This window comes from Silurus aristotelis (assembly GCF_946808225.1).
Source record: "Silurus aristotelis genome assembly, chromosome: 25".
In the NCBI taxonomy this organism is placed as follows: Eukaryota; Metazoa; Chordata; class Actinopteri; order Siluriformes; family Siluridae; genus Silurus; species Silurus aristotelis.
Window position 1 is genome coordinate 5,367,093 of NC_139598.1, and position 14,361 is coordinate 5,381,453.

Here is a 14,361-nt window from a genome sequence, read left to right on the forward strand (position 1 = left end):
TTCATACTCTGGGTTATTCTGTTTTTCCTAAATCAACATATTATTACATCAGATTAACTCATCATATTGAAAATGTAATATATATATATATATATATATATATATATATATATATATATATATATATATATATATATATATATATATATATATATATATTCTTATTAATTTAACATGAAAAATTTATTGTAATTATATTTATAGCAATTTTTTGGATTTTTTTATTATGTTTTGTCTGTTTTTGTATTATTTTTGCTTTTTATATTTCAAAATATTTAATATATTTTTGTCTCTTTTTTGAGCAAATTTTTGTTTATTTTTAATATATTTTGTCTATTTTGGACAACTTTTTCTCGAATTGTTTATTTTCTATTTTGTCTATTTTTGGACTACACTTTGTTCAATTTTTTATTATTCTTAAGATTTTTGTAAGTTTGTAAACCTTGTCTCATTTTTCAAACTATTTTTCAATCTTATTTTTTTCTAATCTTTTTGCTTTCTCGTTTGACTTTGTTTTGTTCATGCAGTGTAACTTAAAGATCTTCTGACTGTGGAACAGTAATGAAGTGATTAACTTGATGATGAAGAGTCGAGTATGTGTTGTTTTTATCCAATCTTTAATATCTGGTATAGTAGGCCTGAGAGAGAGAATGTGTATGCGTGTGTGTGTGTGTGTGTGTGTGTGTGTGTGTGTGTGTGTGTGTGTGTGTGCGCGTGTCTGTGTGTGTGTGTGTGTGTGTGTGTGTGTGTGTGTGTGTGTGTGTGTGTGTGTGTGTGTGCACCTCTGAGGTCCTTTTTCTCTGTTGATGCGGCAGTATGCATCTTTAAAAGATATCTTGGTATGGTCATGGTAATAAAGTTACTTTGAACTACATGGGAGAAGTAAGTGTGTGTGTGTGTGTGTGTGTGTGTGTGTGTGTGTGTGTGTGTGTGTGTGTGTGTGTGTGTGTGTGTGTGTTTGAAGCCAAGAGGCTCAAGTTTTTTCCCAGCATGCACAGCAAAGACAAAGTAAATAAACAGAGTTAAGGGTCGAGGGGCAAAGCTCTCAAGGCCCTAAAACAAAACACTGCAGCCATCAAACACCCCGCTGCAGGAACAAAGTGAGCGAAACAACTCCATCACCACACACACAAATACACACACATGCACACATCATCATAGACTTTTAGAACAAAAGAAAATGAAGGCAGTTTAAAAACATCATTAATCCTAAGTATTGTTTTTTTGTTTTTGTTTTTTTCAGTACATTAATGCTGGATGTCAGTCCAAGTCACAAACGGTATCTTCAGCAAAAACCATTCCAATAATCCAAACTATATTTTCAGCCCCCACAATACTTCTACTTCTAAAGAAAGTTTTCTAGCTAGATATGTATCATTCATTTCATTCCTTCTCTTCTTCTTCTTACTTTTTCCCAAATCTGAAGCTCAGTCCTGGCTCTACCTTTAAACTCTTAAAACCAGGAAAGAACTCCATCTGCCCATCTGTCTGCTTCGGAATCACGGAAAGTACCGGGCTAATCTCGCTAAGAGCAAAAGGTTTGGGAAGCACTTCATTAAACTAACAATGAAGTATTTCTGAAGGACAGAAAAGCAAAAAAAAAAAAAAACGCTTAAGAAGTGTGAAGTGACATTCTCAGTGCAACTGTTTTGAGGTCGCATATCTCAGACAGCTGCAGGCCAAATCGCATTCCTCTCGGGCCTCGTCGGGACGATTAAAAAAGGAAACAATTAGTCAAACTAGGCTTGGAACGAGGCAACAAATTCACTAAATATGACAGGTTTCACTGCTTCACTGGAACATGACGTTTAAACTTGTGTAATGGTGTTGCAGAACTGAAAAATCTGGAATATTGGGCTCTTCAGTATTTTAGCAATACAATGTAAAAAAAACTTTTTTTCCTCTAATGAGCATAAAATCCTTTTGAAACTTTACAGCACTTTTAAATTATTTGACATTTTGTGTCATCACAAGTACTGGTTTCTGATTGGTCGTTCGAGTCGAACATTGACAAAATTAAGCTTTACGGCAGATTTCAAATTCCAATTTGGTCTGTTTTTTGTTAGTAAAAATTGTTTTTATGTTTTTTTTTTTATATATATATTTTTGTGCTTTCTTTTTAGACTTCTTTTTGTCTCTCAGATACGCATTAAACTTGAATTATGCCGAGTTCAAAAAATCTCTAAAGTGATACTAATTGATGATGAACCAATTCTTTCATGATCAAGTCGAAAGATTTACCACACAGCTTCAATCAAAACCTCACTCCTCACCAACCATCCCAAATGGTCAGATAGGTATGTGTGTGTGTTTTTATTTAATACATTCTATTTCATTTGATATCAGTTACCTAAAAAACAAACAGGACTCCAGTTTCTCCTTCACAACAGAACAGTAACTCTTTAACTATTATAAATTCCTACAGAATATTGTCTTACCTAATCATAAAACCCTGATAGCTGTGCATTACATTTACATATATGGAATCTGGCAGATGCCTTCTTCCAGTGTGACTTAATATTATCTAATTTATACAACAGCAGTAAAGAGTTAAGAGTCTTGCTAAAGAAGTGGCAGCTTTGGGCTGCTGGGATTTGAACTCACAACCTTCTAATCCAAAGTCTTAACCACATGAGCCACCACTTCCTCTATATATATAATACATTTCCACTGGAACATTCAGCGATGCTTTTCCCTCCTCTTCCATTCATTTTTTAAATCACTCACCCGTCCGTATCTGTTGGCATAAGACCCCGTGAGCAAGGAATGGAAAACGATGATCGTTTCGTCCAAATCCCAAATGAACACGCGCTGGAAAGGGAACGAGAGAAGGAGAACGCTAAATCAATGATACAATGCAAGCCGAGACGCTTGTCAATAAATAGGGCGCTAGGGTTTAAGGGCGAAGGGAGAAGATGGTATACAAGAAAATGCACCAAAAAAAAGATCTTCCTGCATTAACATGATCAATAATGACCAGCTAATTAAGCGATATGTTAACATGCTGTGGGATCAATGATGTAATACAACAAGGTGTAAATATATTTGCAAAAAAAATTTACAGTAATGCTGCCATATCTGGAACATACATACTGCAAAAGGAAAAATATTTGAAATGTTCACAAAAATTTTTTAGAACTCGATCTTTACACACGATAGCAGTTTGGGTTAAACCCCTAAAAAATATTGGTTATATTTACTGGAACCAGAAAGTAAGTTTTCACTCTACCTCAAGGTCAGAGTCTGGCGGTGGAGACGGATTATTGTTCCTTCTTCCTCTTCCACGTGACTTTCCGTCCGAAGCCCGACGCAATCGATCCGAATCTGAATCTTTAATGGGGGTTGATGGACTGTGGATTGTACTGTACTCTCCTGCAGGAAGACACAGAAAAATGTATCAAAGGAGAGAAAATGAAAGAAAAAAAAGCCTTTCACCTTCAAAACCTGAACAATCTGCAGCTGAATCCGTTTATCTGATCCGCTTACACCCTTGATACCATTTATTCAACACTAATGGCTATAAGGGAGTGTCTGGAGTGCCCTGATCTAGCCTGTCTGTTCTGTTCGGGTCAAAAATGACTCATTTGAACTTTGTACTTAAAGTGGAATCATAGAATAAAGCGAATTATTCATGTGAGGAGCCATTTAGGAAATGTCAGTGGCTATATTAAGCATCTATGGTATCTACAGTAGCCAATAATTTCCTGAATTTTGTATAAAACTGTATGACAAAGCGTGTTCTATAGGTCTGAATATGGAATGAAGATCTCCTGGGGATGGAAGTCTGATTAAAAGAAATGATCTGCCTTCATTGTCAGTCAGAACTTGTGTATAATTTGTAGTCTCGTAAATAGAATCCTTCATCTAAGATATCTTGAGATATTCCTACTACTAGCAATAATAATAATAACAATATAATTCTGTTTGTTAGCATATTTTGCATACATTTTAGCATTACATGTAGACTATATAGACAAATGTTTGTGGACCCCTGACCATGTGTTTCTTATTTGCTTTTTGAACATCCTATTCTACTTTAAGTCCACATTTACTGTTATAATAACTTTCATTCTACTGGGAAGATGTTCCACCAGATTTTGGAGTGTGCTTGTGGACATTTGTGCTCATCCAGCCGAAGGGCCTTAGTAAAAGCAGGTAGCTGAGGTAAGGAGGATAAGGGTTTCAGTCAGTGTTCAAATTCATCACAGAGGTGTTTAATAGGATTGAGGTCAGAGCTCTATAGCAGGCCACTCAAGATCTTCCACTCAAACCCAACCCTTCATATCTCCATAAAGCTAGCTTTGGTCCCATAGTTCAAGTCGAGAGAAATGTTATGCTACTGCATCCAAGAACATCTTATACAGTTGTGTGTGGTAACATTTTGGAGTAAGAACCAAATATGGTTGGAGAAGTCAAGTGTAACGATGTCCCAGAACTTTGACGTTTACTGTTTTTACATGTAATCTTAAAGTCAAATGAAAGAATCCAAAAATGAATATATTTTTTTTGTGAAAAGAAACCATCCACAGTAAATCCAGATTAGGACACTAATACACTAATACACTAATACACACTAATACCAGTGGTATAGCAGCGATAAGTTCATTTCAGTAGTCACTATTTATTTGCTAATAGTAACACATGAAATGAATGTCTACATGAATTAGGTAAAAATCATGAGCCATTAGTTCTCACCTGCTGTCATCTCACCTGCTGATTGCTCGGTCAGCGCCTGGCTGGTAACAGCGGATGGTGGCTCCTGCAGCGTGTAGGTGGCCGTGGTGGACGGCGTAGTGGGACTCGTGTTGTTGCTGGTCATGTAGGGTGACGTGTACGGGCTGCTGTTGTAATACTGCGCATACTGACCCTGGCCAAATGCTGGGTAGGATGGGTATTCCTGCACACACACATACACACACACATGCATGTAAACAAGTGTGTTTAACAATGTGTATGTTATTTTAAAACAATATTTCAAATTTCAAGTATTATATATAATTACTGAATCCAGGTGTTGGTGTCTATAACTGTTAGTACTAAGAGTATTAGCAACTATGACTGTTAGCTACTCTATGCTATAAGCATTATCTATTATAACTGTTAAGTAACATGCGTTACTCTCATATACTATAAAGTTAGCTCCAATGAGTGTGAGTTACTATTAACTATTATTATTTATTATTATAATTATTTATAATTGTAACATATCTAAAAGCAACTCCAAGTTGCCATTTACTGATGTTAGCTATAAACTCTAAGTTAGAGCTACTTTTATGCTTCACTTATACCACACACATATTCATACACACATACATACATATATATATATATATATATATATATATATATATATTAGTAAGCCCAAATGTTACCTTTTATGACTCTGTTAACTACTTCTGTTAAACATGTGCTATTATTAGCTATTGTAAGCTTCAGGTATTTGCTCCTAATTGTAACTTGCTAAATAAGCCTGAAAACAATTTAGAGTCTAAATGTCAAACAGTTTTGCTCTGTCATGTGAAAATGGAGTGTTATGTTATAATTTCTTCACAAAAATTCTGTCTACCACACACACACACACACACACACACACACACACACACACACACACACACACACACACACACACACACACACACACACACACACACACACACACACAGAAAGAGCACATGGCTGTAACATGATACACGATTGAAACACTCTACAAACACGGCTACTTCCTCGCATAGATTCCTAAATATGTACTTGAACACATGTCTGTCATGTGCTACATCTGGGAAGCGATCTGTCTTTTGTCTTCTTCTTCTTCTTCTGCTTTTGCCCTCATGCCCTAATGCACATGTGAGAATATCGCAGAGGTAATCCCTCCATGCAAGGCTAGACGTTCTGGAGTGGTTCCTATCATGTGGATAAGATTTAAGGATACAGATGTTTTCCAAAAACCTGGTTTGCATATGTTGACATGCAACAGCTGAGGATTGGCTTTAAAGAAGATACACTGTGAACATGCCCTGTTTATGACTGGGGAGAGAAAATAAAGGTGGACTCTGTTGGGTGTGCCGTGTGACCTCCTGTCCTTTTCATGTGCTCTATAGCTTTATTTATATGCTTGCTGCATAGAAATGTAAATGCAATGCAAAACTTCAAGCATGTTTTGGGTTATTACGGAAATTTTTTTTGCCAAAACGTTCCTTCAAACGTCTGTCTTTTGCCTATTGTAGCGTGAATAAATTTATAGAGGCGGAATGATTGCAGCCATTCGTTCATCGTTTATGAGGCAGTCAAAAGTCGGACTAAATGGATTATGGCTGACTCGAGTGTTGTAAAAGGCTTGTAAGTATACAGATGTTTCATAAAAGTTTCCAGGAAATCCAACAATTGATGCTGAAAGATAAAGGAAATCCATTTACTGCGGTGAAAGTAGTAAAGAGAGACGAGGGCTACCTGGTGCGATGTGCACTGTTGAGCTGGTGATGTGTAGGTAACGCGCATGCGTAAAGGCGCCCATATGCTGTGTATGGGCTGTGCTATTGCGTGTGAGGAGATACAGTTAGATAAAGGGAAAAGGGGGTACAGCTACCTGTTGTGTGTTGTTAAATCCAGTCGAGTTGGTGAGGGAATTGCTTCCTGGGTACAGCCCTGAAGTCGTTGTAAAACTGCCTCCTGGAAAAGCAAGACACATAACCATGACTTGTTGTCTCTCTCTCTCTCTCTCTCTCTCTCTCTCTCTCTCTCTCTCTCTCTCTCTCTCTCTCTCTCTCTCTGTGTGTATGTGTGTGTGTGAAATACATAAATAGGTTCACTTCATGACTTAGTCCACATATTTGCATTTGCATACTAGTCTCAACTGGAACCATATAAAAAGCTTTCTTTTTATTACACTTTTTTAAATTCTTGATAAATCCTTATCCGACCACAACACTAGATATCTTTAACATTTAAATTATTTGTTAAAAATCAGTCATTAAATCTCCTAAAGCAACAGTAAAAAAATTTGACAAAGCTTTAAACCAAATGCAGTCCCTCCCCCAACTCAAAGTTTCCACTTAGGCCACGTCCTCAGACCATGGCGAGCTTTAAACCGCCAATATGACAGGAGGAAGTGTTTCACAGAAACCCAATATCTCTATCTGGATCTGTTTAGTATTATATCTGTATTTGGATATAAGCATGAAGTAGGACTTGTCTAAAACCACCTGATAGTAAAACAAAAACAAAAAAAAAACACCACTTCTGCACATTATCATCAGTTCAATCGGAATACTAGAATAATGTATTATTAATCAGTTACATCCCATAAATGCCATGCAAGTAGATGCACTTCATGGTCCTGATCGGATGGATTTTCACGACCCCACGCACAAGTTTTTTTTCCAGAATGAAGATCATGGAGTGTCAAAAAAAACAGGGTTTTCTTTTGATATCCTTATATCTTGTCTAATCTGTCCAAATGTGGGGACACCTTGTATTTGTAAAAACCAAACAAAACAACTAACGTCACCTCTGTCCATGTGATATCACATTTCCCAGACAACATGCCTGATGTCTTTGCAACTCAATGAAACTGTGCACTGTTTTCTACCTAAAAAGTCACATGATAATAATGCTGAACTCACAGGTATGAATGCTAAACTGAAAAGTGAAAATTAAAATAAAAGGAAACGCTTCCTTGCCTAAAACAGGCGATAGCATCTTTCACGAGAAAACCAAACTCTGTCGCTGGAAAGCCGCATCGCTTCAGGCTAAAACTAAAGCGTGAAGCATGTGAGGGTTGTGTGAAAGGAGTGAGGTGACTAACAGTGTCTTTGCCTTATCAGCCAGTTTATCTCGGCCATAGTTTGCAAAGTTGAAGGTGAAGGAAGGAACGAGGGTTGAATGGGAGGATGGGTCTTTTTTTTTTAATCAGTTATCACCTTTACAATGGTGGAAACAATGCCAGTGTTGTGTGTAAACTACTGAACGGCTGATGAATACACGACTCCGTCTTCACTACACTTGAAACAGGAAGCTCGAAATTAAAAATCGCTCGATATGTAGAGGCAATCCAAAATTTGTTGTGCATTATAGATGTGTGTCCATGTGTCCGGATTCTTGCAGCGTTCGAATGACGTAGAGACGCAAAAGTTACATCCAAAAAGCATATTTATAAGATAATAAATGCATAAGTGAAAAGCATGCCAAAACTGATAAAAGATGATTTTTAACTGAGAGAGAGAGAGAGAGAGAGAGAGAGAGAGAGAGAGAGAGAGAGAGAGAGAGAGAGAGAGAGAGAGAGAGAAGAAAAAATAGAGAGACTGTTTACCATGATGCTATCTCGACCACTTAGGCTACATGTACACTAATCAGTGAAAAATAAGAAGCAAATCTGTAAATTACGACATATAAGGCTAGTATTACAATTAAGACAAATCATGTACAAAAGTATAAAAGGAGGAAGTTTCAGTGTTAGCTGCAGTGGCTGAGCTGCATTACTGGAGTTGAGTCAGTGGCTTGTTTTTGAGGTTTGCTTTGTGTTTCACAAAATGTAAATCAGCTGCACTGTGAACATGATCAGTAATCTACAGCTGATTGATATTCACCAGCCTAGACAAGTGAGCATAAAACATTAGAGTTATCAAAACTTTATTAAGTATTATATAGTCTATAAAAAAAACATTCTTTAAAAATGTAAATTTGAAACCTGTTATCATAACAATGATTCCCTAATCAAATGTAATCCCAGCACACTAGTATTTTAAACATGGTGTCCTGTGCATATAGTTAGACATTTTATGTTTCTTCATGATGTAAAATGCTGAACTTGCTTTGCCCCGGTCTACATTTGTTATGCTTTAGAAGCAATGGGGATTTTTTTGTTGACCACAATGCAAACGAATTTTCTCTAACAAAAGTGCAGTTAAATTGTAATAGAAAAGCACAGTGAATGAATCTATATGGCAGATTGAGACAGAGAGAGCGGCTGAAGGAGAGACAGTGTGTGTGTATGTGAGAGAGAGAGAGAGAGAGAGAGAGAGAGAGAGAGAGAGAGAGAGAGAGAGAGAGAGAGAGAGAGAGAGAGAGAGAGGGAAAGGGGGACAGAAAAAAAGAAAGAAAGAGGGGAACAGCTGTTCATTAGCTTAAAGCTTGTTGATATTAGTTAAACCAGCCACAATGGGAACCAACTTCCTGGGAAAATATTTTTACCGTGACACGGTGTCAGAGAGAGTGTTAAAGAGGCATGCTGCAAAGTTAACGCTCACTCGCACATGTTTTGCAAAAATTGATCAAATTTGTATATATATATATATATATATATATATATATATATATATATATATATATATATATATATATATATATATATATATATGTATATATATATATATATATACATATATATATATATATATATATATATATATATATATATATATATATATTACACCACTACATTTAAGCAACCATTTTATTAAATGTTCTCAAGGGATAATACTATAGAAATGCAAACTGAATATAATCTGGAGTAGTAGCTTGTAGCAGAGTAGAATAGTAGCTTGTGTAGCAGTAGAGATCTACTTCTAAAAAAATAACTTAACATACAGCTATTATAGTCAAAATAATTGGCAACAAAAGTGTGTACACCATAAGTGAACATATCAAAACTGTGTCCAAAGTGTCAATATTCAGTGTGAGCACCATTGTTATCCTGCACTGCCTTAATACTCTAGGGCATGGAATTCACCAGAGCTGCACAGGTTGTTGATGGGATCCTCTTCCACTCCTCCTTAATGACATCACGGAGGTGCTGGAAATCGGGTTAAAGTCTAGAGACATACTTGGACACTTCATCACCTTCACTTTGAGCAAGGCAGTTGCCATCTTGGAGGTGTGTTTGGGGTTGTTATTATATTGGAAAACTGCCTTTCGGCACAGTTTTTGAAGGGAGTGCAACATGCTCTGCTTCAGAATGTCACAGTACATGTTAAAATCCATGTTTCCCTCAATAAACCAATGCTACTAGACAAACTTTTCTTGACACCATCTGAGCCAAATATCCGACTAACACAGGAATGCCAAATGGAATTCATGCTCTTGGACAGGTTGTCTACAGCAAACTGCTGGCTTTCTTGTGAGCCAGCTTCAGAAAAGCACTTCTTCTGGGATGATGGCAATGCAAACCGACTTGTTGCAGTGTGCATCGTATGGTCTGAGCAAAGACTAATATAATATTATTAAAATAATAATTATAATATATCCGTATACATTTTCAGCAGACTTAACATAAAGATTTTTAAATTAAGAGATCTACAGTATACTGAGGCACCAGTTGACTTTGTATGAGGGCGGACTGTTTTTTGGAAACGTTCCCTGATTCCACTGCACAACTAGATGTTTGATGTCTTAATAAAAGTGTGGCAAAGTCTTAATTTTTCTTTTTCTCCCCTTTTGTTAACAGGGGTTGTTTGGGGAGGAGCCCAACCGTGAACTTTCTCCTCAGACTTTAGACTCCCATTGCACACTGAATTAGCAAAACCTACAGTTCAGAAAGTCATAAAAGGGACAGACGTTGACTCTGGATGGAGTGTGGAGCCACATGAAAGGCCGTATTAAACTCCCTCCTGTCCATGAAGAATTGCCACATGCTGTGGAAAAGGGCCTGGTCACCCAACACCCCATCCTCCCTGGGGCAAAAACCTTGCAAACCCTTACCCCTCCCAAACACACATACACTTTCCTTGTTCATTCCTAACAACACACTCCTGCACTTATTTGTTGTCCTTCACCTAATATTTCCACTGAGGACACAGTGACTTTTCAATCGCGGCTTGGTTTTTGCTCTTTTTCCTGCACGGAGGTTTTGTTTTCTTGTCACAGGAGCGTGCAATGCAGTCCAGATGGGCTTTATTTTAAACAAAATGAACCCTGCGTTGTGTTTGGAGAAGGGTAAGAAAGACGCAATTACTGAAACGGTTATCATCTGGATGAGTGAAAGTCACTGGAAGAGGGCTACTTTTCTTTCCAGCACTTGAAAAAAAAAAAACCTTACAGATATAAATAAACTGAATCCTGAATTTATTTTTAAAAATGATAAAAACAAAATGGAACACTTTGCTCTGTGTGTGTGTGTATGTGTGTGTGTGTGTGTGTGTGTGTGTGTGTGTGTGTGTGTGTGTGTGTGTGTGTGTGTGTGTGTGTGTGTGTGTGTGTGAATCTGTTTCTGTCTGCATGTACAGTATGTGTTCAAATACCAATATGGTTAATTGCCACATTTGGACTGAACTGAGAAACCACAGCTCTTTTCCACTGAGGCAGGAACAACACAAGAAGAAGAAAGGAGAAAAAGAAGAAGAAGAGGAAGAAGAAGAAGAAGAAGAAAGAAGACGGAGAAGAAGAAGGAGAAGAAGAAGTGGACTCCAACCTTGCATTTGGTAGCTGTAGGGTGCTTGTCCTGTCTGTGGTGTAGAGAAGCTGGAGCTGTAACTGAGGAAGCTGCTCTGTCCTGGAGACTGAGCCTGACTTTCTGTCTTGATTCCTGCCCACAATGGACCTAAATCAGTTAGTGACACCAGAATAGTAGCATATAGTTCTTAATTTTCATAAGTTACAAATGTATAAAGTATAAAATACCTGTCTGTTTTGGTAGACCAACATTCAGGTTAATGATATTTAAAGCAACAAAGTACTTTGATATTGCTTTGCACTCTTAATCTGGGGAAATTGATTGGCTAAGGGGGTGTTTCTCATTCTAAGAAGAACCCCTTTTGACTCAAAAGCATGCATGCAATAAACACAGAGAACGCTATCTTTATTCTACTTGGGACACATCTGCCAATGTTTTTCCAGTTGGCATAGTGACAATAAAAACCTATTGAATATGTTCTCATTTGTGTATAAATCATTTCACCAATGTTCTGTAAAGGCGCATATTCAGAAACTGTCACAGTTTGTCCCCCAATGAAAAATGATAATACATCAGGTAAACTGGGATATGTTAATTTATTGTAACGTGAAAATGAAATGTGTTAAAATATTTCCCCACGTTCAATCTACTGCATTTACTCTCAACATTCTCTAAAGCATCTGGAATTATACTTATTTTTTTATATATATAATATTTCTTCAACCGCTTTTGTGATGCCAGTGTGTATTAAATTTCCTCCATCACCAGGACAAATAAAGAATTGTTCTTGCACTGGTCATGTAAATCGCTCACATCTCTCACATCTGTATATTTAGCACAAAGCAAAACAGTTCAGAAATAAATGCACCAGCTAGCAAGAATCTAAGAACTTGCTAGCATGACGCATGAGAATTTATGAACGATGGTTGAGTAGGGCATTGGACTGTGATGTCAAGGCACAGTGAGTACCTGTAATTTGTTGTTTTATTATAAATAGACATCTGAATGAGTACCTGGTGAGTCACCTGGTGCGAACAATTTCTTTTTGAAATCCCTGAACCGTCAAAGCTTTATTGCTTTGTTCATTACCTATTCTATATCTATCAAATCTAAAACCTGATTGGCTAAGCCATGTTCCGAATCGTGCACAAATGTGACTCCATGACAATGATTTATTAACCATAAAACCCATTGTTCTGCATATTGAATCTTTGTCTGTTATGTTGCTTAGCAACCAAAGCAACCAAAGCAACCGAAGCCTACGGTTAACAGATTACATTGTGTGGTGGATGAATTGTGAAGTGTAGAGTGTAAAGTAACACAGTTTCCCCTGTTGTCATGTACAGATTAAGAAGTATAAAGAATAACAGCAAATGCAATACATTAACTGTAGGAAAATAATGCATTTTAAATAAACATTTGAATTCAGGGCTAGTGTAAGAAACAGAAAGCAATATATAAATGTTTTTTTATTGCGTGCTTACCGTAGGCCGGGATGCCGTAAGGCTGGCCTGGTTGAGGGTAAGTGGCGTAGGCCTGCTGCATTCCTGCGCTGTACTGTGTCTGTCCGTATGCTGCCATGTTTTGTGAAGAAGGAGTGGGAAGAATATGGGGATAAGGTCTGCTATTGGAGGAAGAAGAGGAAAAACGGAAGAAGGGAACATGATACACTTTTAATCAATCAAAAATACCTGAAATACAAACCTTATCGATTTTCTTTATCATATTCATTTCATTTTTAATAAAAGTGTTTTTTTCTTAGCAACACATTTCTTTTTAATAAAAACAATGTCATTTTATGCGTTTAGCATTACATTTAACATCTGTAAACAAATTATAGTGCTATAACAGCACTAGCTTCTTCCAACCCATGTCATTTAAAAACAATTTCTGTACTCTATAGCAGGTTTATATTTAATTGCTCAGAACACTGACACTGGAGGCTCCTTTTGAAAACATACGTCAACCAGTTTATGTGTCAGTGTAACGAACTAATAACTGCTTGCCTTGCAGCTGGAAACCAATCATAATCAAGATACCATGCTTTAGTATATGATACTTGATGCTTGACTATATCAGCCATTCCCCCAAACCGTTACCACAAACCGTTCCCCTTCACTTGAACTAGCAGAACCAAGCTTGTTCCAGCATGGCAGTGGCCCTGTGCACAAAGATAGCTCCATGGAGATATGGTTTACATGGGGTGGAATGGAAGATATTAAATGGCCTGCTATAAAGCTCTGACCTCAAACCTATTAAAAACCTTTAGGATGAATTGGAACACTGACTGCACTCCAGGCCTCCTCACCTCAACTACAGTACATCAGTACATCGCACTAGAGGTTATTATAACAGCACATAGGGACTAAATGTGAAATGAGATGTTCAGAAAGCACATATGAATCTTGAGGTCAGGTGTCCACATACTTTTGTCCATATAATGTATGTCATTAATATTAAAAATAAACAGAAATGGTTAACATTAAGAAAGAAAAAAAGTCTTGTGGTACCAAATAATTAAGGATAACAGATTTATCCCTCAGCTTCAAGCAAAAGGTTTGGAATTGGAAAAATATCGCACAAAAAAAAACCCAAACCCAAAATCGCTTGTTTTCTAGAGCGAAAATAAAAGTCCACTTACTTGGAAGGATAGATCTGTGGAGAGAACTGGTGAGTTTGTCTTGGGCTAAAGCCACTGCTTCCAATAGCTACGGAAAACAGGCAAGCACATAGTTTTAAGCGTTATAGAAAGAAGGAGGAAAAAAATTAAGTAAACATGACTGTGTGCCAGCAGAACTCTGAAACGAAAAAAAAAAAGTCATTACACTGGATTTATTTCACTTAAAGCCTAATAATGAAGAGCAGTACTGAAGCAAACTAATCAGGACGCTTCAACTGACTATGCAGATCTCTTTGTGGGAGGGCAAAATGCACACACACACACACACACACACACACACACACACACACACACACAC

General features: G+C 37.1%; 1 protein-coding gene across 15 annotated transcripts in view; it reads right to left on the bottom strand.

Annotated features, from left to right (window-relative positions):
* eya1 (EYA transcriptional coactivator and phosphatase 1) overlaps positions 1-14,361 on the bottom strand; it is a 51,184-nt gene that overhangs the window by 22,862 nt on the left and 13,961 nt on the right. For 5 of the 15 annotated variants that reach the window (XM_083530276.1, XM_083530282.1, XM_083530277.1 and 2 more), the window contains 7 exons: positions 14,025-14,091; positions 12,868-13,007; positions 11,402-11,530; positions 6,584-6,666; positions 4,696-4,897; positions 3,230-3,372; positions 2,728-2,811 (listed from right to left, as the gene is read on the bottom strand). In XM_083530276.1, the coding sequence (XP_083386402.1) occupies positions 2,728-2,811; positions 3,230-3,372; positions 4,696-4,897; positions 6,584-6,666; positions 11,402-11,530; positions 12,868-13,007; positions 14,025-14,091 (848 nt within the window). The remainder of the gene's footprint in view (positions 1-2,727; positions 2,812-3,229; positions 3,373-4,695; positions 4,898-6,583; positions 6,667-11,401; positions 11,531-12,867; positions 13,008-14,024; positions 14,092-14,361) is intronic. The other 10 variants (XM_083530272.1, XM_083530279.1, XM_083530280.1 and 7 more) reach the window with 5 other exon arrangements.